We start from the raw sequence: 27942 nt of genomic DNA, 5'->3' as shown, positions 1-27942 counted from the left end.
TCTCACCAGCAAAATGTATATTTGAACTGAGATTTGGCTGCATACGGTCTGTCCATTACTTTTTCTTATTTTCTTCTACAGCATATGAGTGGAAACCCATCGACACAATTCATGCAGTTCATATATAATCTAAAAATAAGGCATTGCTGCTATTCTGATGTCAGCCATTTTTATTATGCCGATAGTGGAGGACAATAGAAGCTCTTTCAATGGAAGTAAATTTCATCAAACGTTCAAATAAATCACAAAGTAAAACACATGTGCTCAACAGCGAGACTTGGACGTTTAGTTGGTCGTGAACAAAATCAGCACAATGAAAAAGTGGTAACACTTTACAATAAGGTTCCTTTATTAAACATTAGTAAATGTATTAACTAACATGAACTAACAATGAGCAATACATTTACTACTGTTTTTGTCAATCTTTGTTAATGTTAGTTAATGAAAATAAAGCTGTTCATTGTTTGTTCATGTTAGTTCACAGTGCATTACCTAATGTTAACAAGATTTTAATAAAGTATTAGTAAATGTTGAAATTAACATTAACAAAGATGAACAAATGCTGTATAAGTGCAGTTCATTATTAGTTAATGTTAACTAATGTAGTTAACTAATGAACCTTATTGTAAAGTGTTACCGAAAAAGTGTATGAAATGCCAGATTAGGAGGTTTGATTTATTCTCTCAGGAAGGGCTGCTGGCGGAATATCTCTCTTGTCTCAAAGTGGGAGCCTCCCTTCAGGAGCCGCAATTAATGACACGCGATTGTTTAAGCTGTGGCCTTTCCCATCCTCAGCACACAGAGAGGAAACAGGAAAAGGAACTCCAACTCCCTGTGCCTGAACAGAGAGAGGGGTGGAGACACTGGAGGAAAAGAAAGGGAGAGTTCATTTGAGTCAGGATCGAGAGATGTGTGCGGACGGGAGTTTCTGACAGACAGTCTCTGGGACTGAACGTTCTTCTCTGTGGATGTGCACGAACTGGTTGGCTGTGTCTCGCGGGGACCATGAGTCACATGTCCTCCGTCACGCTGTGTCTGATTGGCTGCTTGCTCACAGGTAACGCTGGGCTTCATTCACTCTGTCTCTCTGGTTTCTGCTCTATGGGACTCCAGGGGTTTGTGGTTTGTCTGTATTTGTTGTATTGGTGGCTCTGATCATTAAGATGAAAGAAAGATCCCATGTAACAATAGTCAAAACTTCTAATATCATGTTTTCAAAAGATGAAAAATTATTTTGCAGGAATATCGCCGTACACTTTGCCGTAATTAAACATGTAAATAACAGAAAGTTAGGCAGGTAATATTATGTTTAAATTTAGATCATTGATGTATTGTTTTGGTTGATTGAGTTTCTGTATAAGTTTCTGTATCATGATACTACGGAAGTGGAAAGGGTACAGTACAATGATTTAATACTCTGCTTGCTCCAGCTTAAATAAATAAATAAGAATAATGTAAGTTTCAGTCAGTGATCCCCACTAGATCTTCCTCCTTTCTCCACAACCCATCATTACACTGACAAATCTTCACTGCCTTTGGCAAAAATATTCCCATCAACAGTAATATGAACATATGAAGTAGTGCAAGAGAGTGAGCCTGACCGACACATGAGACAAATATGATGAAAGTGCTTTGAAAATGAACATGAAAAGAGCTGAAATTGCCAGATTTATGCAGATTGTTTCAGCTGATGGTGGCAGAGAAAGAAGTAATACGAAAATGATCAAACAGAATTTGAGCTACACGCCATCGCTGCTCAATCCTTAAATATTACACAGTGATGTAAAGTGCAAGGCATATATATGTAGAATAAAGTTGTCGCCTTTATTTATTTAGCTCTTTATACAATAACGATTGTTTCAAAGCAGCTTTACAGTGATAAACGGAAATTTTGGATTTCATCTGTTGTTCAGCTGAAGTCAGTTCAGTGTTGATTCAGTTCTGTTATAAAGATCATCAATTATTAAATTAGTTAATTTCATCTATAAAGCAGGTCTGGAGAAAAGAGTGATGTCATCATCAGCTCAGTTCAGTTCTTGTACATCAGTGCAGTCAGATCAATAATACTGTTGAATATTAAATGTCCACAATAGAGGTGGAACAGTACACAGAAGTCACGGTTCGGTACGAGTTCGGTACAATGGAGGGAAAAGCAAAACAAAAATGCAGAGGGCTTGTGCATGTCTCAGGCTGGACCACCAAAGGAAAATAAATTACTTAAGCCTTGTATTTTTCTCAGTTTATTTGTAGTGCACTGGCAGTTTTATATAATTAGTTTATTAATTAAATTACTATAAAGACAAAAAGACCTTGAAATATGTTTGGTAATTGTGCCTGAATGAATGAATTTGCTATATTTCAGATCCATATATTTGCTTTCCTTAAAATTTTAATTAACAGTAACTTAAACACTTTGCAGTTTGAATGATGTCCTGCATAAACAAAATGACGGAGTATGTTTTTATGTTTACACTGTTCGATCGCGCGCTTCACACACACAAACACACACACACACACACACACACACACACACACAAATATAATTAAGCACTTTGCGACTTTTCGATAATGACCGCGCCCCTCTCTTCTCTCTCTCTCTCTCTCTCTCTCTCTCTCTCTCTCACACACACACACAACATAGCCTATTCCAGCATTGCAAATTGCAATCTTTACATCGCAGCCTGCTTCAGAGCTAAGGCGGGGCTACAGATTAGGTGTCCCTAAAGAACCCGCGCATCTAACAGTAGTTCCGCATTACATTAATTAATGTGCACGCGAGTTTTATTTATTTTTATACCGTGTATTCTCCGTGTAAATTTATGCACCGAACCGTGATGCCCGTACCGTTTCGGTTCAATACGAATACATGTACCGTTCCACCCCTAGTCCACAACTAATGAAGCCAGAGGCGACAGCGGCGCGAACACAGACATCAGTGACAGAATAGAGGAAAACCCTTGTGAGAAACCAGACTCAGTCGCTGAAGAACCAACATGATGTGGTTTAATTCCTGGCTGTATCACTAGTCAAATTGTAGACTGATGACATTCAGAATATTTTATTCAGTTCTTTATGCGTGAAGATTGGGATACAGTACGCCAGCATGTGTTGGGGGAGTCGAAGCTGGCCATCGGGTCTGCGTAGAGGATAAAGGGATATCAGACATGAAGAGAGACGCGTATGTTCATGTTCCCTCACTAATCAGTAAAGCAGAACAATAATATCAAGCTAGTGTTGTACTACTACACTCAAAGATAAGAAAAGTCATTATTCATCTTGACAGCCTTATTTGGCTGCCTGTTTAAAGAGTTGGTTTAAAAGCCCAACACCCTTTACACTCACACAGGCACACAGATTCTTTTCCCGCCCTAATTAGTTTGTCTTATTTATAGCCCATCAATCCAGATACAATATCTCAACTGCACCCACAGTGATTTTAGGTGTACAGTAACAATCGCAGGGTGAAGTTTTCAAAACCCTTCTCAAACAAAAATCGATTTCCAACACCATGAGTAACACCGTCACCAGTGAGTTTAGCTGACCTTGACTTCTGTATGTCTGTAATGTTTTCAACTGTGAAGATGAGTGTGAGAGAAGTGAGAAGGTTTTTCGAGAAGCTTCAGTGAAGCCTGATCGAGGCCTGGACGAGAAAGTGGAAACGCGACGGGCCCTGGCAGCATTAGCACTCGCTTCTGCCCGACAGTGGAAACACGGCTAGTGATTAAAACACACCTTATGTGTGTTTCTGTTTCTGAGCCTTAAGTCGGCTGTATTTGTGTCTCTGTCATAGATCAATAGTCAGAGTTGAATTGCTGAAGTGTTTGAGACGTGGAGTGTTATGCAACAGGAAGTTAGAGTCGGTTTGAGTCTCATTATGTTCATGCCACATAAAACAGGCACATGATCTCCTCGTTTTAATGGCATAATGAATTGTTTGCACATTACCTGAAAAAATTATTGAGAACTGTTGTTGATGTTGATTTGTTTGATTCAGAATCGCATCAGCTGTGTTACTAAATTAGAAAGAGTTTTATTGACGAAGGAAGATGTCGTTGTGGAGCATACACGTCTTTTGGCAAGCTCCCGTAACATTAGTTCAAATATTCGCTTAATTTATATTTTCACTCAGTGAAATCATTCTACTTGGTTAGATGGTTATTGTGCCATGTCTTTAGATCAATATTTTTTAAAAGGATCTGACAGAATTCCCAAAGCAAAGAAGATTGTGCAGAAAAGTTCTACAGTCAGCGGCGACGAGCACGATGTTATGGACGACATGAGCATGAAGAGTCGCGAGGAGGAAAGTTCCAACTCCAACTTTGCTTAAGCTTTAGACAAACTTACTGATAACATTACGAAGGTAATAGAGGAGAAAGTGAATACTGTGCTAGCTGCGATAAACGATCAAACAGTTCCGTTCCAGGCCTTAGTGGAGCGAGTGGGCCAGGCGGAGGAGCGAACTGCTGCAGAACTGCTGCCGGCTACGGTGGCTGATCTTCACAAAAAAGTGGACGAAATTTCAGCGCACATCGACGATCTGGAGAATCGCGGGCGCAGGTGTAATTTGCGTCTAGTCGGTTTGCCTGAGGGAACGGAAGGGAGTGATCCGGTCCAGTTCTTTGAGAAGTAGCTGCCTGATTTTTTAAAGATGGCAAAGAAAGCAGGACGGATCAAGCTTGATTGTGCTCATCGCTCTTTTTGGCACCATCACCAGGTCCTAAGCAATGACCCAGGCCTGTCATCATAAAGTTCCATAACTTTACGGACAAGCAGCGTGTGTTGAACGCAGCTCGCCATGTTGGCACGGATCCCGAAAGGAGCGCTGACGCTGGTCCGAGGATTTCATACTTCAATGATTATTCTGCGATGGTGATTAAGAAACATACAGTAAGGCGTTCAGAGCCTGACGAAGAGCCTACGTGCTTGAAACGTTACCACCAGTCTATTATTACATTTTTCACATTTTTGGAGCCATGGTGTGCCGACTTTTTTTCCTTTTTTATTAAAAGAGTTACAAGCAATTAGATCGGCTCTAGGACTGTCCCCTTACTGTGGATGCAGAGAACAAAATAAGATACTCAAAACAAAGATTTTATGAGCATGGAGATAAACCTTGGAAATTTCTAGCATATATTGCAAAACAATGTGCAGCATCTCAGTTTATTGCTACTATTGTTGACTCAGATGATATTTTCTATGATAATAAGAACATTAATAACTGTTTTTTATAACTGTTTCAGTTACACAAAAATAATCTCTCAATGGCCCTATTACTAGACAGGAGGTTATTAATGCTATTAATGCTCTAAAGAACAGTAAATCACCTGGGCCAGATGGGTTTTGTGGAAAGTTCTTTAAGGAGTTTCAAGAGTTGCTTGTAGACCCATTACTTAATATGTTTAACTACTCGTTTGTGGTTAAAGAATTACCAAAGACCCTTAGAGAAGCTAATATCTCTCTTATTTTAATTTTTCTTATTTCTTTTCGTTGTTTTGTAAAAATTTGGTTTAGGTGAACATTTTGTGCAATGGATCAGAGTGCTGTATACGGACCCATGCTTTGCTGTGTTGACGAATGGCTTTAGATCTGATTATTTTCCTATACATAGAGGCACCAGGCAGGGTTTCCCCCATCACTGCTTTTATTTGGATGGCTATAGAGGGTTTCCCAATATTAAGATCTATCAGTTAGGTTTTCACCTGAGATACATTGCAAAGTGGGTTAGTAATTATTCTTCCTCTACTTGGATAGATATTGAATCCTCCTTTTCACAATTTCCTTTAAAAAAAAAAAAAAAAAAAAAAAGGAATTTATGATAATCAAATTATAGTTAACACAGTAGATCTAAATCTACAGTGTATCTAAATTGACTTCTTTCTTTACCCCAATGTTAAATAACCCTGATTTCACCCTAGGAATTTTGGATGATGGTTTTAAACGTTGGTGTAACTTGGGACTTATTAGGCTTGGGGATATTTATGGACTTAACTCAGAAGTATCAGTTATTCAAACAAGGTTTTTTTGGTTTCCTCCAATTGAGACATTATATTACTAATAACACAATACTTGTTAGGAATTATGAAATATTTTATCATCAGGAAAAAATGTCTCTGGGTACGTTTTATGGTTCTTTGTGTTCAATCTCTTCTGCTCAGAGTATTGAAACTAAATGGGAAGAAGAGTTAGCTACTGACATTGATGATGAAACATGGGATGACATTTGGTCTTATGCTAAGAAAATATCTGTTTACACGTACGAGACAAATGCAATTTAAAATCATACATTTGAACCCTTCTCTATTGTCTATGTGTTTAAAATGTAAAACTGAAATAGGTACTTTAAACACATTGTCTGTGGTCATGTAACAGACTGCAACGGTGTTTGGTTCTGGGGGAAATGGAAAAGATCTTTAATATTTAGTTGGATTTTGACCCAGTGTCACGGATGTTGGGTATACCTAATGAACGCATTGTTTCATCTGCTAATAAGAAATTGTATAATATTCTATCCTTTGCTGTCAGAAAAAATATTTTACTTAATTGGATCAGCGATAAATCTCCATCTCTTAAAGGTTGGCAGGAGGTTATTTTTGAGTTGATTCCCCTGGAGCGTCTTACCTATGCATTACATAAAAAAACATGCCAGTTTTATAAAGTCTGGATCCCATATCTGGACTATTTGGAAACTTATCTTCACCCTATTATATTACAAGGAATTTTGTAATTGTATAACTCTCTGGGCATTGAACCTTTATCCTCTTCTGCATCTTTTTGAAATATGTTATTGTTTTGTTTTTATTCTCTAACCTGTATTATTATGGTGTAGTCCTGTTTTATCTATAAATCTGAGCTATTGGTGTTCCTTTATTTGTTTGTTTTTTTGTTTTTTTGCGGTCTTGTTATATTTGTATTATAATGAAAAATTCAATAAACATAATTATAAATAAATTTTAAAAAGAGTTTTATTGGCTTATTTTATTAATCTATCTAGACAAAGAATTACAGCAGAAGATCACATTTACAGAATAAAACAAATACAATAATATGAGGAGTAAATGTAGAGATGAGTTAATATGCAGGGATATGCAGACAAAACAAACTGAAACGTAACATCAAGGGGTTTGTAAGGGTAACATATATTTGAATGTACATATACTATAGCAGTCAGCAGACCTCATTCAAGAGTTTTCCTTTCAGATCAAATAATGATCATTCCTGTCCTGTTTCTGCAGGCAGCGCTCTTGACATCTCAGACGTGACTCTGATAAATCCAGACCCAGTTGTGTCTTCGGCGAACCTGCCGTCACTCCTGTGTGCGAGCAGTGACTGGACCGCTTCTGGCACCAGTTCGCTGAGTTTGGGCCATGAGTATCCTGATGTGGACGCTCATGTTTTGAGCACTGAACCGGACCAAAGCCTCCACTCTGCCGCAAAAGTCATGTGGATTTCCCGCAATCACACCTTTGGAGCTTTTTACTGCCAAGTCAAAAACTCCAACGGGAGTAAAATCTACACCTACAAGATGCTCCATGAAGGTAATGAATCTTCTTTGAAAGGAAATACTTATTTGTAATGGCACAGGCCAGAATAAAGACACACACGGCACTTGTAAACTGATCATATGTTGTTTTTAACTGTTTCCTTTTTCTTCAGCTGACTTCTACCCTGAATCTCTGACAGTCACTGTTAACAAAGGTGAAGACGTTAAACTCTCTTTCACGACAAAGAAATATTTACAAGAGGACATAGTCATCTATAAAAACGGTAGGAACTCTGAACACTCATGAACAAACATCTGTGTATTGTTTTATTGTGACGTGCCTTGAGAAATTATATTTACATTTAATCATTTAGCAGATGTTTTTTTTCAAAGTTACTTACAAACGAGAAGAGCAATAAAAGCAATCAAACCAACAGTAGGGCAACAATATGCAAGTGTTGTGACGAGTCCCAGTTAGTCCAGTCACCTGTATTTCTATGGCGCTTTTTACAATACAGATTTTTTCAAAGCAGTACAAAGATAACAGCAAATAGGACAGCACAGGACACGTAGCAAGTTTAAAAAAAATGTTTTAGTAGATATATTGAATAGTAAGTGTTAGTCTTAATTAGGGCTGGGACGGTTACCGCATTACCGAAATACCGCGGTAACGTGATGCCTACCGCGGGTCTGAGCTCGTCACCGTCATCACCGCAAAAAATAAATAAAAATAAAATAAATAAACACTGGCCTTCACATGTGTTCACGTTGTGTCTAATGACATGGATTCATTGATTCTAATGACATGGATTGTGTCTAATAACATTGTGTCTTACATGGATTCAAGGTTTTCTAAACAAAACTTATCATCAAAAGATGGAGCAAATCCGACCTTTCGCAAGTTGGGGAGCGCAATGTTCCATGACACATAATAACATTCCATTCGTAGGCTATTGACTATAACCCCTTATTTACACTCTGTGGCGCGTTATGGCTGCGACGCGGCTACCGGAGCTGATCGTGCCCACTCTAGTCAACGCGGCGCGTTTCAGAAGCGTCTCTCCACGCCGCTTCGCTAAAGACAGGCACCTAGTCTATTTTCGATGGACGCCGCGTCCAAGCCGCACCGTAAATACAAAAAAAAGAGAAAAAAGGAAAGAAAAAAGTCAATTTCAAAATAAACACCCTGTGCAGACTCCCAATTATATTGCAGATGTCTTATAGCCTATAATTTGAAGCCCCAAAAGCAGGACCTCAGCTTTTAATTGCATGTGCTTATTTAACACAATTCTCTCACATGAAGACCGCGTTGTTGCTTTTACAGCTGCAAAGCTGGAGCACTAAATGATATTCAAAGTCACATTACACGCTTTTAACATTAAATAAAGCACATAAACAGTACCTGAGATTATCATCGCCACACTTTGTGTTTGTTGTTCCAGCGCGACGTCGCAGAAAAAAAAACTGGGGGAGGGGGGTTGAGGTTTAAAGCGGTTTACCGCTATACCGCGGGAATTTCTTGCTTTTCAACCGCGGTAAGAAAAAATCCATACCGTCCCAGCCCTAGTCTTAATAGGTCAAATGTTGACAAAAAGATGTGGGGAACAGCAGCACACAAACATACCAAATATTTAAAATAAAAGGATTACAATGTAAAAGATTATTATTGTGTACAGAAAGATATGGTGAATCCGGCATGTCCCGTAGATGTTCTGCGAGCAGTTCCGTTTGCGCTCTGGAGACACATTCGGTCTTTCCACTATCAAACTCCGTCATGTAAATAGCGAATCCGCCATGGCGCAAGCGCAACTGGCATTTAAAGGGAATGGGAGACGAGACTCTGATTGGTTTAATGCACGTAAATCCCAAAACATTAAAAAAATCATTAAAATAGGGCCCTGTGTGTCTTTGCTGTTAAGATGTGTGTGTCAGTTTGTGGTCTGAAACATTTGCAGATGATGGTTGTTTTATGAAGAATGTGGCAGCAGTCGCCCGCTGTTAGGGCTGATGGATGAGGAGGAGGATTAAGATGAGAGAGGGTTTTGAAAAGCATGTTTTTGTGGTTCTAGCTGTTGTTTTTTTGTTTGTTTTTCAGAATGTTATCAACACACAACACCCAAAGAAGACATTATGGATATAATTAATTTCCCAATAACCAATGCAAAAGCTCAAAGTCATGCTGGATTATATTTCATCCATTACATTTCTAAAGCTCTGTTCAGCTCAGCAATGACCCGACTGATTGTCAGGAGTAAGTCCTTCAGTTCATGCTTTCTTATGAAACGCCACAATAATTGAACACACTCTCTAGTAATGGGGCAAAAAGTACACACTTGACATTTAATTTACAAGCGATGACTGAAATATTTGAGATTGAATGTGTCATGATCATAAAGATTCATGATACTGCTCCTCACTGTAATATGCACTATAAAATGTCTTTATTGGCCATCCAATTGGTTAAGTATTTCTTTAGGAGTGTGTGGGAGGAGCCCTAATACATTTGTCTGGACACTCCAGCACAATTATTTTGCTTTAAAGTTTAAACCGTTGGCTGAATGTGCAGAAAAGTATCATGTTCATATTATCTTCCCCTTTCAATTGAAGTTCCTGTTACATCCCAGCAGAATGTAAGCTTATGTTGTGTAACGGTCAGTTGTTATGCTAACAGATTGTAAGGCTGGTTTATGGGGCGTGAATTGTACGAAACCGTGTCTGCCCTGCACTAATGGAGGCGTGTGTCACGACGGGACGGGAGAATGCATCTGCCCTCCAGGCTTTAAAGGACCCACCTGTCAAACCGGTAACACTCATATTCTTTGCCAGTATACTCAGAGAGAGCGGTTTATTACAAGGGACATATTTAGCTCTAATGTTTACATGATCGGTCTATGAATCAGACCCTATTTTGACAGGTTTTTATGGCTAGGTTCTCAAATATCCCATGGTGTTTAGTGTTGTGTTCTCTCGTGTGGAGTGTGTGTGTTCTCTCGTGTAGAGTGTGTGTGTTATCTCGTGTGGAGTGTGTCTGTTCTCTCGTGTGGAGTGTGTGTGTTCTCTTGTGTCAGTGTCAGTGGTGGATACAGAATGTCATTAATAGGTGGGCCTGGTGAATATACGGGGGGGCCTCGGTTTTTTAAGCTTATATACACGCCCAGTGGCGTAACTTTGCTAAATTAGATATATGTACATTGTACAATAACATTACGATGTCCAGCAATCGATTTAAATAGTAGGCTACATGGTGTTTAATTTGTCGTTTAATGAGATGTAGCCTAATATATGTTGTCAGTGCTGACAATTTTTGTGTGACTAAAATACATAGATTCGCCTATTCGAACAACGTACACCTAAATGGTCCAATGGTAGAACTTTCGCCAACAGTGTCAGAGGTTGTGGAATCTAATCCGCACCAGTATAGTTTTTTTTTCTCATCAAAACTGATTATGTTCATCAGTGGTTGTATATCAAGGAGGGACATGTGTGCATTATGATGTGTGATTTCACCAGAACGAAGATAGAGTATCCGCAACGGATTGAAGCGCGCGTCCGAGTGAAGACAGTGCGGCGTGTGCGCGAGCCACACGAGAGAACACTGTATCGCGCCACTGATCGCAGCGGCAACGAGCACTTTCATCACTTGATTTAAAAAACCCATTTCAGCCCTAGATCGTCTCTTATTTAACAAATGAACGAAATGAATGCTCTGCTAGTTAACTGGAGATGTTTAATTTATGTGTAGAATTGGTACATTCGTGCCGCAAGATGTTTTAAAAAGTGGTGGGGACATTTCCCACCCGCAAATTACGCCTATGTAACACGCCTAATAAATATGTCAACTATAGCAGATTGGTACTTAGGTAGTGAATTTAACTACCTTGTACTCATGTCAGTCAGCCCTCCCGGCTGCTTTAAACCTGAAGTTCATCTGTCTGTCACGCGAGCAGTGTTGCCAGATTGGGAAGATGATTTCCAGCCCAAAAGCTCACCAAAACCCGCCCACTACAAGAAAAAACCGCCCAAAATTTTACTGCCAAAATAATGTGATATAATTTCATTACCATGTCATTCAAAGTTGATATAAGCACAATTTGTATCTCCTTAAAACAAAATAAACGATGATAAATTAAAATAAAAAATAAATAATTTTTCCAGGAAAACAGATCAAAACAAGGCAATAATTAAGGAGAATTAGCCAATATGACTAAAATGTCCAGGTGGACACTGTCAAAACGGCAATCAAGAAATGAATCTCTTGTGTGTGTGTGCTCTCTCGTGTGTGTGTGTGTTCTCTCGTGTGTGTGTGTGTTCTCTCGTGTCTGTCTGTGTTCTCTCGTGTGTGTTGTGTTCTCTCGTGTGTGTGTGTGTGTGTTCTCTCGTGTGTGTGTGTGTTCTCTCGTGTCAGTGTGTGGCGAGGGCCGCTTTGGCCCCAGCTGTAAGGAGCGCTTTGTGTTCTCTCGTGTGTGTGTGTGTGTGTGTTCTCTCGTGTCTGTGTGTGTGTGTGTTCTCTCGTTTGTGTGTGTGTTCTCTCGTGTCTGTCTGTGTTCTCTCGTGTGTGTGTGTGTTCTCTCATGTGTGTGTGTGTTCTCTCGTGTGTGTGTGTGTGTGTGTGTGTGTGTGTCTCTCGTGTCTGTGTGTGGTGAGGGCCGCTTTGGCCGCAGCTGTAAGGAGCGTTGTGTGTTCTCTCATGTATGTGTGTGTTCTCTCGTGTGTGTGTGTGTGTTCTCTCATGTGTGTGTGTGTGTGTGTGTTCTCTCGTGTCAGTGTGTGGCGAGGGCCGCTTTGGCCCCAGCTGTAAGGAGTGTCGTGTGTTCTCTCATGTGCGGTGTGTGTGTTCTCTCATGTGTGTGTGTGTGTGTTCTCTCATGTGCGCTGTGTGTGTTCCCTCGTGTGTGTGTGTTCTCTCATGTATGTTGTGTGTGTTCTCTCATGTGTGTGTATGTGTTCTCTCGTGTGTGTGTGTGTGTGTGTGTGTGTATGTGTTCTCTCGTGTCAGTGTGTGGCGAGGGCCGCTTTGGCCCCAGCTGTAAGGAGCGTTTTGTGTTCTCTCATGTGCGGTGTGTGTGTGTTCTCTCGTGTCAGTGTGTGTTCCTCGTGTGTGTGTGTATGTTCTCTCGTGTGTGTGTGTTCTCTCATGTGCGGTGTGTGTTCTCTTGTGTGTGTGTGTGTGTGTTCTCTTGTGTCAGTGTGTGGTGAGGGCCGCTTTGGCCCCAGTTGTAAGGAGCGTTCTGTGTTCTCTCATGTGCGGTGTGTGTGTGTGTTCTCTCGTGTGTGTGTGTGTGTGTGTGTGTGTGTGTGTTCTCTCATGTGCGGTGTGTGTGTTCTCTCATGTGTGTGTGTGTGTTCTCTCGTGTCAGTGTGTGGCGAGGGCCGCTTTGGCCCCAGCTGTAAGGAGCGTTGTGTGTTCTCTCGTGTGTGTGTGTGTGTGTTCTCTCATTTGTGTGTGTGTGTGTTCTCTCGTGTCAGTGTGTGGTGAGGGCCGCTTTGGCCCCAGCTGTAAGGAGCGTTGTGTGTTCTCTCGTGTGTGTGTGTGTGTGTGTGTTCTCTCATTTGTGTGTGTGTGTTCTCTCGTGTCAGTGTGTAGTGAGGGCCGCTTTGGCCCCAGCTGTAAGGAGCGTTGTGCAGACGGTCTGTGCCGATCGCTGGTCTTCTGCCTCAGGGACCCGTACGGCTGCTCATGTGCGTCTGGATGGAAGGGCCTGAACTGCAGCGAGGGTGAGTCTAACACACACCAGATGTTTAATATCCCTCATTTTACTGGATAAAGGGTGTTAATAATGGTAGTACTGTAAACTAGTTTTGTTGAAGATGTTCTGAAGTGAAATGCTATGTGCAATGAAAATAAACACAGTTCAAATATATATATATACAGTATATATATTTTTTATTTTTTATTTTAATGAAATAAAATGTGAATTGTATTTTATTACAACCCTAATCAGTTAAGAAGTGATATTTCTGAATTATTATGATGACTTAAAATATATATATATCAGATATATTGAGGACACGTCTTCTGATTTCAGCTTGTCCGTCTGGTTATTATGGCGCCGACTGTAAACAGAAATGTGTGTGTGAACGGGGCGAATGCAATCGATTCCGAGGGTGTGTGTGTGCAGGCATGCATGGAGCTCGCTGTGAGACACCAGGTGAAAATCATTTTAATTCAAAGCGAGTGAAACTGTCCTGTGTTTCTGGGAGATTTCCGGGCTCAATCCATGTCTGCATGTGGTTTCTTCTAAAGACATGAGACCTGTGATCATGAGCAGTCTGAGAGACATCGAGCTCAACTCTGGCATCACACACACGATCAACTGCTCTGCGTCAGGCCAGCCCACTCCTTTACACGGGGAAATAACCCTGGTCAAACCCGACAAATCCTCGCTCTATGTGAGTTGTATCGCAGTGACATCATCATTACAGTGTTTCAGCGTGAGTTTCTGTCCTCTAATCTCTGAGAAATCTGATAGTCTCTTTTGTTTTTCTCAGGCAGTGGACACACAGACAGAAAACAATCAAACAACGTCCACATTCAGTTTGGAGAAAACCACTTTATCTGCCGCTGGCCGCTGGTTGTGTCAAGTGAAAACCAAAAACTTTCAGGAGGAGAAGGAATTTATGGTGAATGTCAAAGGTGAGATTATTCAACCTTCTCCGTTTCTTTCCCAGCAAAGTTCCAAACAATCATAACAGAGTGTTTCAAAAGCCAAAATGTTGCATGGCTTTGAAATTAACAATGTCCATTGTGGGAATATTAAAGGACAATTCCGGTGAAAAATTAACCTAGGGGTAATTAACACATGGTTACCGAGTCGATCGTTCTCTGGGATGCGTTTTCATGATAAGCGAATGTAAAGAGTTTTATGTCTAAAAACAGATTAGCTTATAACGCTAGTATATAGGGCATAGAATAAGTAAAAGTAAATCGCTAGTTAATACCACTAACAAGGCTCAAAATAACACGGTAGCATAATGAGGGTAGCATAATCCCTACATGCAAACCGAAGCAATGAGAACTTTGTAAGTGTACAGACAGTTTAATAAGAAGAGACTTTATAAAGACAGTACATTACGCGTTTACAGACAGGATCCATCTTGGAAAACAGTCTCGACTAGTCGAGTCACGAACGCCGTGCTAAGTGAGCTGGTCGATAGGAATTACGTTTTTTAAATTATTTTTTATAATTATTTTTATTTATTTATTTATTTTCTCTGTTGCGTTTAGTGCTTTCTTCCGGAAACAACGGACCATATGAGATTCCAAGTCACAGTTCATCTCACTTAGCACGGCGTTCGTGGCTCGACTAGTCGAGACTGTTTTCCAAGATGGCTCCTGCCTTTATACGCGTAATGTACTGTCTTTATAAAGTATCTTCTTATTAAACTGTCTGTACACTTACAAAGTTCTCAATGCTTCGGTTTGCATGTAGGGACCCTCATTATGCTACCGTGTTAGTGTGAGGCTATTTTGAGCCTTGTTAGTGGTATTAACTAGCGATTTACTTTTACTTATTCTATGCCACATATACTAGCGTTATAAGCTAATATAAGCTAATATTAAAGTAAATAACAATAAGTAGTCAAAACAGTCTCCCCAAGATTGCTGGGTTTTCTTTTACAGTTTGCATGTAGAACATAAAAAAATACTAAACCGAGAGAGGGAATTAGGTTATAATAATGAGTATGTGTGCTTTCACACTGGTGTTAAAAATGGCTCTGACTGGCTTAGAACCTGAGCGACTGGACAGACAGAAATCAATGTTTTCCTAAGGCTAATACTGTAAAACACAAATGCTCTGACGTTCATGTAAATCTATTCCTGCTGCGGTTCTACTGTGTCTGAGATGCTGTTAACATACACAGTCACATAGAGCACTAACTGCATAATGTGCAAATACAATATTTTCATGGCATTTAGTGATTAGTGACTGTGATTAAAATAATGTTTGCCGTCTCTGTCCCACAATAAAAAGTCTTTGTAAACACACTTTGTCATGGTAAATGTGACTTCTGGGTCCTTCATTATGTTAAGATGGCTTAGCTATCAGTGCCCAAAGTTTGTAATTCTGTGAATTTATAAATATATGAATTGCAGCCCGGACTTTGGGACTGGATCTGAGGTCTGATAATTAGTGACCTCTAATGTAGAACGTGTGTGCAGTCTAAAGCAGGAGATCACTGGCATAAAACAAGCAATATCAAGAGAGAGGAAAATATATTTATTTTACTTCTGCAGTAGTTAATTCATTAATTTCCAGAGCAAGCCAACTAACAGGCCGTTTCATATGTAAATCATAAGTCTTGTCTTGTGTCAGTTCCACCGCAGGCTCAGAATCAGCCCGTCCTGAGCGGCAGGGGTCCACATCACCTGATTCTGCTGGTCAATAAAGATCCCTTCACGGGAGATGGACCGATCACCTCGGTCAAGCTCGTCTACCGGCGGGCCGGCGAGTCCACATGGAGAAGCGTTGAGGGTAACAGAGCTTAATGTGCTCGGAGTTTCTCAATGTGTGTGTTTTTGTGTGGTCTGTTTCTGTGTAAAACAGCTGGAACATTTCATATCCGAGGTTATAGGTGACTGTGTTGCTCTTGGCAAACTGTCTAGTGTAATAAATATTTCCATTGTGCAATAGATTACAAAAAGATGATGGAAATCTGATGAGCTGAACATATTTCTGATGGTTGTCATATACAGAACTTATTATGACTAGTCAGAAGAATGAGGGTGAAGTCATTGCTCCGGAAAGACCCTTTCATTTCAGATTGGAGGAAAAGGCCAGAATCACTGACCGCATCTGATGTTTGTGTTTCACTACATGTAGGGGGAGCTAAATGTGTTTATTGGTGTTGGCACAAACAGAAGGACAGTGCAACTAGTGTCATAAGTTTGTCATTTCCAAAGGTGAAAAGAATGCAAATAGAAGGGACTGGAAAATAATCTTTGCAGATATGTATTGAATATAAATACAGTATACAAAGTGTGTGTGTGTGTGTGAGAGAGAGAGAGAGAGACTTTTTTTGACTTTTAAAACTTTTAATCAAACAACTAGTTTAAAAACAGTATTTGCACCACACAAAAAGAAAAAAAAGAAATAAATTAAATAGTAATAATGATAGTAAATCACAATTTTACCAATTAAACCATAACTCTCCAAAAACATTTCTCACCACAAGAGCATTTTTCACACTCCACCTTGCATCAAAAAAATCCATTTTATTTGTTAATTTACAATAGGCATATTCTACAGCGACCCGGTACTTTACTAATGATTTGAACATTCCAACCAAATCAATATTTTCCCCCTCATTTTTACATGTGTGGGATTTTAGAATTGCCAACTTTGCCTGCCCTAATAGAAAGTTACCCAGAGTGCCCTGTGCTTTCCATTCCTTCTTGTATTTCAAGCCCAAAATAAACAGATTTTGGTAAAAAATAAACCAAAGTTCAGTGAATATTTCCAACAGTTCAAACAAAGGAATTAATCTAAAACAATCAGAAAAAAATGAAAAACAGTATCAAGAACATTATTGAAATTGAAAATCTCCAGATCTCTTAGGAATAGGGGGTTTATACAAACACCTCCATGATGGAGTTAGTTCTGAAGAAACTGATAAGTATTCTCTCCATTTAGTATCAGTACGTCTTTTCAATTGAGCATAAAACAAAGATTTCACACACATTCCATACAACATCTTTTTTTCCACATTCTGAAACAATGCATCTTTAAATCCCTTTAATAACAAAGTATTATTTAAATCTTCATCCAAGTCAAGTCCTTTTTCTACTCTAAGATCTGGAAAGGTCAGAGACTTTTCACCATTTTCAAAAAAATGTTTTTACAAAGGTCAAGAAAGATTGAGGAAAAGATTTTTTAAGATCCTCCACTAACCCTTCAACATATCTTTCTGATCTAAGCCTAACCTGATCAGCTATTGAAACAGTCGCAGGCCATTGACCTTTTGTAGAGTCAATTAAGTCCATTACAGTAGCTATTCCAGTCTTTAAAAACATATCAACTACTGTACTTGAAATCGATGAGTTTATTTTAAAAAGAGAATTAAAGAATAATGGTTCCAAAACCCCATAATGTTCACTCTCCATTCTAACCTTCTTTAACAATTGCCAAGCTTTGAACACAGACTCATAAAACTTTAAAAGACAACAACTTACTTTTGAGACAAACGATTTTTCAATTAAGAACAACTGCTTATCTATTCCGATTCCTCCTATATCTTGTAGAATAGACAAGCTATATGCAATCCAGGAAATCTTATCTGAACAGTATAGCAATTTCTGTAATGTTTGAAGTCTCATTGTTTTAATTCTTGCTTCTAAATCTATGAGTCCTTGTCCTCCTTCAATCACTGGGAGATATAAAACCCCAGGAGGAAGCCAATGAAACCCATCCCAGAAAAAATTTACAAAACTTTTTTGAATTGTAACAAGTAGCTCTTCAGGAGGATCCAACACTGTAAACCGGTGCCACAACATTGAGGCTGCCAAGTTATTGACAATTAAACATGTCCCTCTATAAGATAACTTCGGAAGGATCCACCTCCACTTTTGTAGTCTACCCGTAACTTTATCAGCTAGACTTTCCCAATTCTTTTTCATGTAAAGGTCAGTTCCCAAATATACCCCAAGAACCTTAAAACCATCCTTAATCCATTTACATTGTTGTGGAAGCCGAGGAGGGTCTATATTTTGCCACTCACCTAGTAGCATGGATGTACACTGATCCCAATTAATTTTAGCAGATGTTGCTTTTTGAAATATTTCCAAGCTAGAAATCAAAGCAGATATATCATCATTGTTTCTGATACATAGTTACATCATCTGCATATGCTGTGAGTTTTACAGGTGGAATTCCTGGAAACCTAGGAACAAGTCCATGCAATCGTTTCCTTAAAGATGACAGAAAAGGTTCAATAGAAATTGAGTACAAAAGTCCGGAAAGAGGGCATCCTTGCCGTATGCCTCTAGTTACTGCAAAATGTCTAGTCAGGCAACCATTAATTCTAAGCATACTAGATGTTTCACTATATAATAATTTAACACAGGAGATAAATTGTGGACCAAAGCCAAAAGCCTTCAAAGTCTTTAGTAAGTATAAATGGTCCACTCTGTCAAAAGCTTTCTCTTGATCTAGAGATAAGAGTCCAATATCAACTTGATGTGTTTTGGCAACTGTAATAAAAAATAGGTTGTCGAAAATTGTTCTTTTGGGGATACAGTATGACTGATCCTCATGAATTATAGTTGCCATACATTTCTTCAACCTATTGGTGTTGTGTTCTGTGAATCATTGTGATACTGAGTATGTTCGCTAGAGGGCAGTGAAATCCTAATAAAGGAACTGAGTGAGTGAGTGAGATGATGAAGAAGTGAAGTGGTTGAAGATAATGCCCTGTTGACTGATGTTTGCTACATTAAATACAGACGTTTGGAGTTAGCTTTTTGTTTTCATTCTTTTACATCCTACAACACCACAAATTGGCAACGAGGATGTCTGTTAATGTTCCTGTGCCAGCGATGTTTTTGCCCTGTCCGGGAGAACCATTGATGCCTTTTGATATGTGGCTGCGTATGTTTAATAGCTACCTGCTGGTGATTAATGCGAGGGGGGATATGCTTGGCCAGACATCCGCAAAAGAGCCACATTACTCCATTGTCTAGGACCGGAGGGACAGCGGATATTTTACGCCCTACCAGAAACAGGTGACACTTATGCCTCTGCTGTTAGTGCACTAGAGAAACATTTTACGCCCAAAGTCAACGTTGTTGTCGAACGCTATGCATTCAGGAAGTGAGCTCAATTTCCACATGAGACTATTGTGCAATATGTAGCTGCCTTGCGTGCTCTTGCAGCCACCTGTGGTTTTGATGACAAATCAGATGACATGATACGTGATCAACTACTGGAACGCTTGTTGAGTGACAGTATTAGAGAAAGGTTGTTACTGGAGTCAGACCTAACACTGGACACAGCCGTAACTCTTGCAATACAGATGGAAGCTGCTGCTGATCAAGCAAAAAAATTTATTTCAGACAGAGGTGTTCTGGATAAAGGAATTCCAGCACAGACTGTGCACTCTAAATCGCACAAAACCACAAACAAACAGCACTACCGCTCAGCTAAGCCACATGCTACGGCCACTTCTTCTCCACGTAGACCTTTAGGTGTGGTTCTGACAAGCATCTAGCCAACTCCTCTCAATGCCCTGCTGTAAATGCCCAATGCAAGTCTTGTAACAAGAGGGGTCATTTTGCTTGCGTATGTCGTTCTGCTCCAACCAGTAAAGTACATGAGGTGCAGTTGCCTGATGTGACTATATTGTATACAGGCAATATTGATGAGCATGCTCCAAAGAGACTGTTTTGCAATGCCACCATTGCAAAACAGTATTAATTGAAAAAATATTTGGAAATATTTTTGTGGTTGCAATGCCACCACACACCTGCCTCTGCTGCCAAGGAGATACAACTTACTGTAGATACAGGTTCTGCGGTCTCTATACTACCACACCATGTCTATAAACAATATTTTAGCTCCACTGCCTTGTCTCCACCTTCCGCTAGACTGGTGACCTACACACAAACACACATTCCAGTACTTGGATGTCTCCATGCCCAGGTGTGTGTAGCAAATTCGAGCACTTCTGGCACATTCTTCGTAGTAGAGGACGGCACTGCATTGCTCGGTATGGACTTAATCAGGAACTTGCATCTCTGTATTAATGCTGATACGGTTACCACCTCAGATGCAATGCCAGCTACTCCTGTTCTGTCCACAACCACTGCTGAACCTCTCACTGCCCCCCTACCTGAGATAGGGTGTGTGAAACAGTTTGTGCACAAGGTCAAAATTTATCCTACAGTTCAACCGGTGCGGCAGAAACTGCGGCGTTTGCCATTCGCAGTTAGGGATGCTGTTTCGGCCGAACTCGATCATCTGCTGCTGGCTGGCATTATAGAAGAAATCGATGCTTCTGCTTGAGTTTCTCCCATTGTTGTTACGAAAAAAAAGAATGGAGGCATACGGATGTGCACTGACCTTCATGAACCAAACAAGGCTGTGATCACTGACTGCTACCCTTTGCCACACGTCGATGAGCTTTTCTCCAGCCTGCGAGGTGCTACTCTTTTCTCCACTATCGACCTGGCCAATGCGTACTACCAGGTGCCCCTCCACAAGGACAGTAGAGACATTACGGCCTTCATTACACATAAGGGCCTATTTCGATTTTGCCGGGTTCCATATGTGCTGGCATTGGCCCCATTAGCATTTCAAAAGATGATGGCAACTATTCTGGAAGGAGTACCTGGTGTCCAGAACTACCTAGATGATCTAATAGTTTACGGTGCCACTACTGCCGAACACGATCAGACACTCCATACTGTCCTGCAAAAACTGAAAGAGGCTGGACTGGTTCTGAACAATGAAAAGTGCCATTTCAGAAAGACCACACTGCTCTATCTTGGCCATGTCATTGCTGCAGATGGTATTTTGCCTGACCAAGAGCATGTTAATGCCATACTGAAAGCTCCAGCACCATCTGACGCTGCTGCCTTACGATCCTTCTTGGGCCTTGCCTCATGGTACTCAAAGTTTATTCCGAATTTTGCAACAGTGGTAGCTCCCATGCGCGAATGTGTCAAGGATAAAGAGACTTTCACATGGTCTGAATCGGCCCAGACCAGTTTTGATGAAGTCAAGCAGCTCTTAGTGTCCAGCTCTGCCTTAGCCCTGTACGACCCCTCCCTTCGCTCAGTGATCTCGACCAATGCCTGTGATTATGGACTGGGTGCTGTGTTCACACAAATTCAGCCGGATGGTACAGAGAAACTGGTGGCGTTTGCTTCACGCACACTTACAATGGCAGAGCGTAAATACTCAATTGTGGAAAAAGAAGCTCTTGCATGCTTATGGGCTACAGAAAAGTGTTGCACGTATTTGTGGGGCCGACGCTTTACTTTGCGCACAGATCACCAGGCACTCATAACCTTACTCACTACCAAAGGGATGAATAGGGCTGGATTGCCCGCTGGTCGGCACGTCTGCTTTGTTTTGACTTTGATGTCATTTACAAGCCAGGTTCACAGAACTATACAGCAGACTGCCTTTCACGTCTCCCTCTGCATGTGCCAGCGGATCCTTCTACAGATGGGGAACCTGAACTTGTGGCTCTGATTTCTTCCACTTTGAGTTCCCTTCCAGTTCCTGACTTCGAGAGTGCTTGTTCCTTGTGTTTGGAAATGGTAGCTCTTCGTGAACAAATTAGCCGTGGCTGGCCTCCGTCTATACGGGCCGTTGCCCAGAATCTAACGCCCTATTACAAAGTGAGGGATGAGCTCTCAGTTCTGGGCCATTACATCTTCCGTGGTTCCAGATTGCTGGTGCCTGTTTCACTGCGTCACACACTGATCACCCTGGCCCATGAAAGCCACCAGGGGATTGTACGCACTAAACAGCGTCTGCGTGACCTTTACTGGTGGCCTGGTATGGACGCTCAGGTTCAGACCTACATATCTGCCCGTGCCCCTTGTCAGTCTAACGACAAAACAGCTCGCACTCATCCGGCTCCTTTACAACCTGTTCCACTCCATGATGGACCCTGGAAAAAATTAGGCCTTGATATTGTTAGGCCATTTGAGACTGCCATTCCTGCCTGTCGGTATGCTGTGACATTGACCGACTACTTTTCAAAGTGGCCTGAACTTGCCTTTTGTCCATCTGCCACAACGGACAGTGTCTTAGATTTTCTGAACACCGTTTTCAGCCGTCATGGCAATCCTGAAAGCATTGTCACTGATAATGGGACACAGTTCACATCAGCCGCCTTCGCTATACCATAACAAGACATCTGTGTACTACCCTGCAGCCAATGGAGCTATTGAGAGGTTTCACCATGCTCTGAAGGGCTGCATACAGACAGCCATTCTGCAGTCGCAGCCGTGGAAGGACGCTGTGACCAACTGGCTTCAAGTGTATCGCGCGACACCCCATGCCACTACCTCAACCTCACCCTACGAACTGCGTACCAGACTGGACATTTTGCCAATTGCTCCTATGTTGAATTCATCTGTCCATGACACTGTGGAGAGGAAACAAGCCAAGATGAAACACAGACATTAAGCGGCATGCATGTATTCCATCTTTTGCTCAAGGGGAGAGAGTGAGGGTCAGAATTCCTCGCTTAGTCCCTAAAGCACACCCCAGGCTCTCTGGTTCGTTAACAGTGGAAAAGCGTGTGAGTCCAAACACCTTTCTGCTAAGTGATGGGAAGAGATGGAATGACACACACTTGGCTCGCTCTCATTCTGTGCCTGAGAGTAGAGGTCAAGATGGTACACTAACATACACACAACCCATTCAGGGTACTTCAAAACAGCCACGTCTTAGATCCAGACCTAAGTGGCACAAAGACTATGTAATGTAACTGATCAAGATTGGGAGGGTTAAGTTTTTGGTTGAACCAAACTGTGAAAGAAATCATCTTTAAAAGTGTTTTGAGTTCATGAAGGTGGAATCATTTAATTTGAGTGGTAAGGAATTTTGTTAAAGACTTTCGACTGCCAGATGTTAGTTATGTTAATTCAAACTGCACCTTCTTATGTAACTACTGTTGCCGCCTTTATTGCAATAATCTTATAATATGAAAAGTGGTTATTTACTCAAGCAGTGTTCTTAAAAGAGAGGGAATATGTTTTGTTCTGTGAATCATTCTGATACTGAGTATGTTCGCTAGAGGGCAGTGAAATCCTAATAAAGGAACTGAGTGAGTGAGTGAGACGATGAAGAAGTGAAAGTGGTTGAAGATAATGCCCTGTTGACTGATGTTTGCTACATTAAATACAGATGTTCGGAGTTAGCTTTTTGTTTTCATTCTTTTACATCCTACAACACCACAATTGGTTATAGCTTTTGACAGTATTTTAAAATCAGTACACAGTAATGAAACAGGACGCCAATTCTTCAAGTATCCAAGATCTCCTTTTTTGGGTATTAATGTCAGCACCTCTCTTCGACAGCTCAAGGGTAAAATACCTTGTTTAAAGGACTCCAGAAAAACATGATACAAGTCTTGTCCAAGCACATTCCAAAACCCTTTGTAGAACTCTGCAGACAGACCATCCAGTCCAGGTGATTTGCCACTGTTCAGCCCCAGCACAGCACTCGACAGCTCAGCAAAAGTCGGAAATCCCTCCAGCTCCTTCTCAGTCGTTGACAACTGTGGAAGACCTTGAAGAAGTTCTTCAACTGCTGCTTCCTCACAGTGTTCTGACTGATAGAGGTTCTCATAAAAAGACATAGCAGAAGCTATAATTTCTCGCTGGTCAGTAGTTTCACTGCCATTAGAAAGTTTCAGCTTATGGAAAAATGTCTGCTCTTTTGGCTTTTTCTCTAGTCCAAAAAAGAAGGCAGTTGGAGCATCCATTTCATTGTGCTTTAAATATCTTGTTCTCACAAGAGTTTCCTTCTCCTGTTCATCCAAAGAATTCTTCAAAAGGCTTTTATTCGCTGTAATGATGTCAGCTGACAATAATCTGCCTCCTTCGTTGATGTAGCTTTGCTGAAGAATTTCTTGTTCCAAAATCTTCATTTTCATTTTCAAATTGTCTGTGCAGTGTATTTTGTTGGCAAAAGTTTTTTAGCTGCACCTTTCCCAAGTCCCACCACTGATTTAAAGATGTATAGCTAAATCTCTCTTCCCTCCAAGATTTCCACAAGAGATCAAAAGAGTGCACAAAGATGTGATCGTGCAGTAATCTGCTATTAAAGTGCCAGTGTGTCTGATAGGGTTTAGACAACAGAACAGACATAGACATAGAAATAAAATGGTGATCTGACATAGATGTTGGTGAGATACAACTGCCATAAAATCTTCCTTTGCTACCCTTTTCAACATAAAAACGATCCAGTCTGGCAGCAGAGACCTTATTTGAATTCATTTTCAACCAAGTGTACTGTTTAACATGAGGGTAAGCCTCTCTCCACAAATCTACCAGATTGTGTCTATTAATTAAAGATTTAAAAACACCCGCTGAACTAGGATGAGGTTCCTCATGGTTTCTATCTAATTTGTGATCTACAGTACAATTGAAATCACCACCTATTATAACAATGTTTTCCTGAGGACATTTCAATAATTCTTCAGAAAGTTTTCCAAAAAACACCACTTCGTTCACTTCCTATTATTTTTAAATATTAAAAAATGAAAAACTATTATTGTCTATTGTTATATCAGCACGCAATAGGCGGCCAGGTATTATTTCTAGAAAATCTGGATAATTTTTTACACGTTTTGAAATTAAAAACGCAACACCAGCACTTAGATTTGTGCCATGACTATGGCCAATGTTCCCCGACCATTCGTTTGTCCAGTCAACTTCATTACAGGCATCGGTATGTGTCTCCTGTAACATAGTTACATCTGCTTTTTTAAGGTGTAAATACTTAAAGTAGTTCTCTTTTGTACATCCCTACAGCCATTTATATTTAAAGATCCGATGTTAAAGGATGCCATCAGGATTAAAAAAGAGAAAAGATACATAATCCAATATTTCCTGTTCATCATGACTCTTTAAGGGCTTTTTTTAGTCTTTTTCTGACAGCACTCACAAACTTAAGTCGGTAGCGCCTAGGCTGATCTAGTTCCTCTAAAGTGGCTTTTTTCATAGCAATTAGCGAGGACTCAACAAAAAGCCTTAAATCAACAAAGAACATTTCAATCTCTGACTTTCTCTGATTTTTTGTGGCATCTAAAAAGTCATTAAGTTGTTCCACAGTATAATATTGAGACTTTGCAAATTTCCCAACAGTACTTTCCTGTGAATTAGCTTCAGACAATTCATCAGCAATCGACTCTGAACAATCACTGTCCGAATCACTATCCATTACTTGCGATTTTGAAGTACTTGCGACAATGTCAGACACGTTACTACTTAATGCCTGCATCTCATTCAAGCCATCACTCACTTTAGGCAGATCTTGTTCTCTAGATTTCTCTAACTCAACAATAACCTGCCCACTGTCGTTGGTTTCACTCTGTCCAGCATCAGCTATTTTAGCAACAGTCTCAGTGATATCAATACTACTACAACCTTGATGCAACTGCTCTCCGATGTCAGTAAGCGCAGGCCTTTCCGCGCTCGGATCAGGCGCTGCGCTTTCACCAGTTACTTCAGCCGGATCGCTACTCTCTGGAGCATTCAAAATCTGCCCTGAATTAGATTCAACTCCATTTCTTGCCATTTGAGCCTCTTTAACCAGAGGACAGGCTGTTTTAATGTGACCATATTTTCCACAAACAAAACATTTCATGGACTCAGTGCTGATAAAAATCGTGTAATCTTTTCCAAGCACCATTAGTTTAACCAACACTTCAAGTGTTGCGAATTCAGCACTCAGTATCATAACAGCCTGACGTCTGAATGACGACATGTTTCAACTCTGGGGTTTTCAAACCCAGAGGAATCATCTTAATCATCCCAACCAATTTTCCATAACGAGCTAAAATACCCTCAAGCGCTTTATCAGAGATAAACGGGGGTACGTTTGACAACATTACCTTTTTCGAGAGGTTAGACAAGGGTAATACAGGAATAAAAACATCATGAACAGTCAAACCACACTCCACTAAATGATTGACCATTTCAACTTCTTTCAGAAAAACAACCATTGCTTTATTCATTCTAGAAGCAGACATGATGTTTTGTGCACCTATTTCTCTGCCAATTGCAAGCAAAAAGTTCTCAATGGACACTGATGCATCTGCCGGCATGCACTTAAACGCATGCCGAGCAGACAAACAGGAAAAACCATCGGAGTTTGAGCCCATCTCTATCAGCTATGCTGACAGAAGTCAGCACTCCGACTCTCTGTCCTCTAATTCAAAGCAATATTCAAAAGGAATAAACCCAGAAAAGAAGGAAAAGTTTGAAATTCACTCAAGAACGCCACACACTCTTCCGCTCACACGCTCCCCACAGCCACTCCGCACATGCGCACGAGAGAGAGAGAGAGAGACAGAGAGTGAGAGAGAGAGCGTGAGAGCAGAGAGAGAGAGAGAGAGCGTGAGAGAGTGATACTACCAAAAGAAGAAAACAAAACCCCACAAAGATCATTGGGAAGAGTGTTGTTTAGTTCTGAATAAGAAAACAATCTAAACGTCACTGTCATGAACACATTTGTGTCTTTCCTCATTATTCTTGCTGCGTGGAATTGATACCCAATATGTGGAAAGTCTGTAAATCTGTTGCTGGATGTTTGAGTCGATCCCAGATATGAATTAAAAAGAGACACATTTGTCTGTGTGTTGTACAGTGAACGGCTCTCTGGTAAAGCTGGATAATCTTTCTCCCATGATGCCCTACACTACACTGGTGCAGCTCAGTCGCCGTGGACCAGGAGGAGCCGGCCAACACGGGCCCGAATCCACTTTCTACACACAGATGCTCGGTAAGAACTCTTCCTTAACCCTAACCCTAACCCTAACCCTCACCAAATGATGAGATATTAAAGTGTGTGTGTTCTGTCCTCAGAGCCGCTCGTGGGTGTGAAACTGACGCCTGTCAATCAGACCTTGCTGGTCCTGTCGTGGGACCCAGCTCCTCCCGACGACACCTGGAGTTACGAGGTCACGTGTCAGCAGGTCGGAGCTTCAGGAATCTTGAGGAGATTCCAGCTCGCGTCAAACTCCTCCAGTCTTCATCTGAGCGAGCTGAAACCCAGACACAAATACCAGTGCAGGGTGACGACGACCAGCAGCGCCACAGATCTGCCCTGTCCCACCGCCAGCACCTGGACGCTCAGCGACCGTAAGCATGTCAAGTCAAGTCAAGTCATCTCCGTTTATATAGCACTTTTAACAATGTAGATTGTTCCAAAGCGGCTTTACAGAGATACAGGGAGATTGTTTTGGCTTTACAGCAGTTCTTGAATATAGTTATTTTCCAGCTAAAGTTAATTTGATTGATTCACTTCCGTCGCAACGATCATTAGTTATTAACTTAGGGGCCGCTAACACGACACCGTTTTAACAGGAAACTCTACACAGACTTTAAACGCGAAACCTGTGAGAACGCTGATGACGTGCACATGTGTATTACGAGTTCAGTCTATTGGTATGCGCATAACATGATGTTATATCTCCTCATGTATATGGATTCCTGTTGTTACTGTTACAGAAGATTATCTGGATATTTCCTAAACTTGTATATCTACTTGTATATATGTTTTTAAATGAAGTCTTTTCTGCTTACCAAGGCTGCATTTATTTGATAAAAAACAATAAAAAAAACATTAATATTGTGAAATATTATGATCATTTAAAATGACTGTTTTCTATTTTAATATATTGTACAATGTAATTTATTTCTCAGATGAAAGCTGAATTTTCAGCATCATTACTCCAGTCTTCAGTGTCACATGATCCTTCAGAAATCATTCTAATATGAT

The 27942-nt window shown here is 40.6% G+C and overlaps 1 protein-coding gene across 2 annotated transcripts in view; it reads left to right on the top strand.

Annotated features, from left to right (window-relative positions):
- Window positions 1-858: 858 nt before the first annotated feature.
- Window positions 859-27942, top strand: part of tek (TEK tyrosine kinase, endothelial) — a 41009-nt gene continuing 13925 nt past the window's right edge. For both annotated transcript variants that reach the window (XR_014606255.1, XM_084114632.1), the window contains exons 1-12: window positions 859-1057; window positions 7233-7535; window positions 7654-7764; window positions 9576-9731; window positions 10152-10283; window positions 13058-13195; window positions 13507-13629; window positions 13725-13870; window positions 13970-14114; window positions 15796-15954; window positions 26809-26943; window positions 27027-27302. Coding sequence is in view for 1 of the 2 variants with exons in the window: in XM_084114632.1 (XP_083970758.1) it covers window positions 1006-1057; window positions 7233-7535; window positions 7654-7764; window positions 9576-9731; window positions 10152-10283; window positions 13058-13195; window positions 13507-13629; window positions 13725-13870; window positions 13970-14114; window positions 15796-15954; window positions 26809-26943; window positions 27027-27302 (1876 nt within the window). In the remaining variant the exon portion in view is untranslated. The remainder of the gene's footprint in view (window positions 1058-7232; window positions 7536-7653; window positions 7765-9575; window positions 9732-10151; window positions 10284-13057; window positions 13196-13506; window positions 13630-13724; window positions 13871-13969; window positions 14115-15795; window positions 15955-26808; window positions 26944-27026; window positions 27303-27942) is intronic.

Source organism: Abramis brama (assembly GCF_963993115.1).
Source record: "Abramis brama genome assembly, chromosome: 5".
Taxonomy (NCBI): domain Eukaryota; kingdom Metazoa; phylum Chordata; class Actinopteri; order Cypriniformes; family Leuciscidae; genus Abramis; species Abramis brama.
The sequence above is the reverse complement of the archived record's forward strand: the minus strand, read 5'-3'. Positions and strand labels throughout refer to the sequence as shown.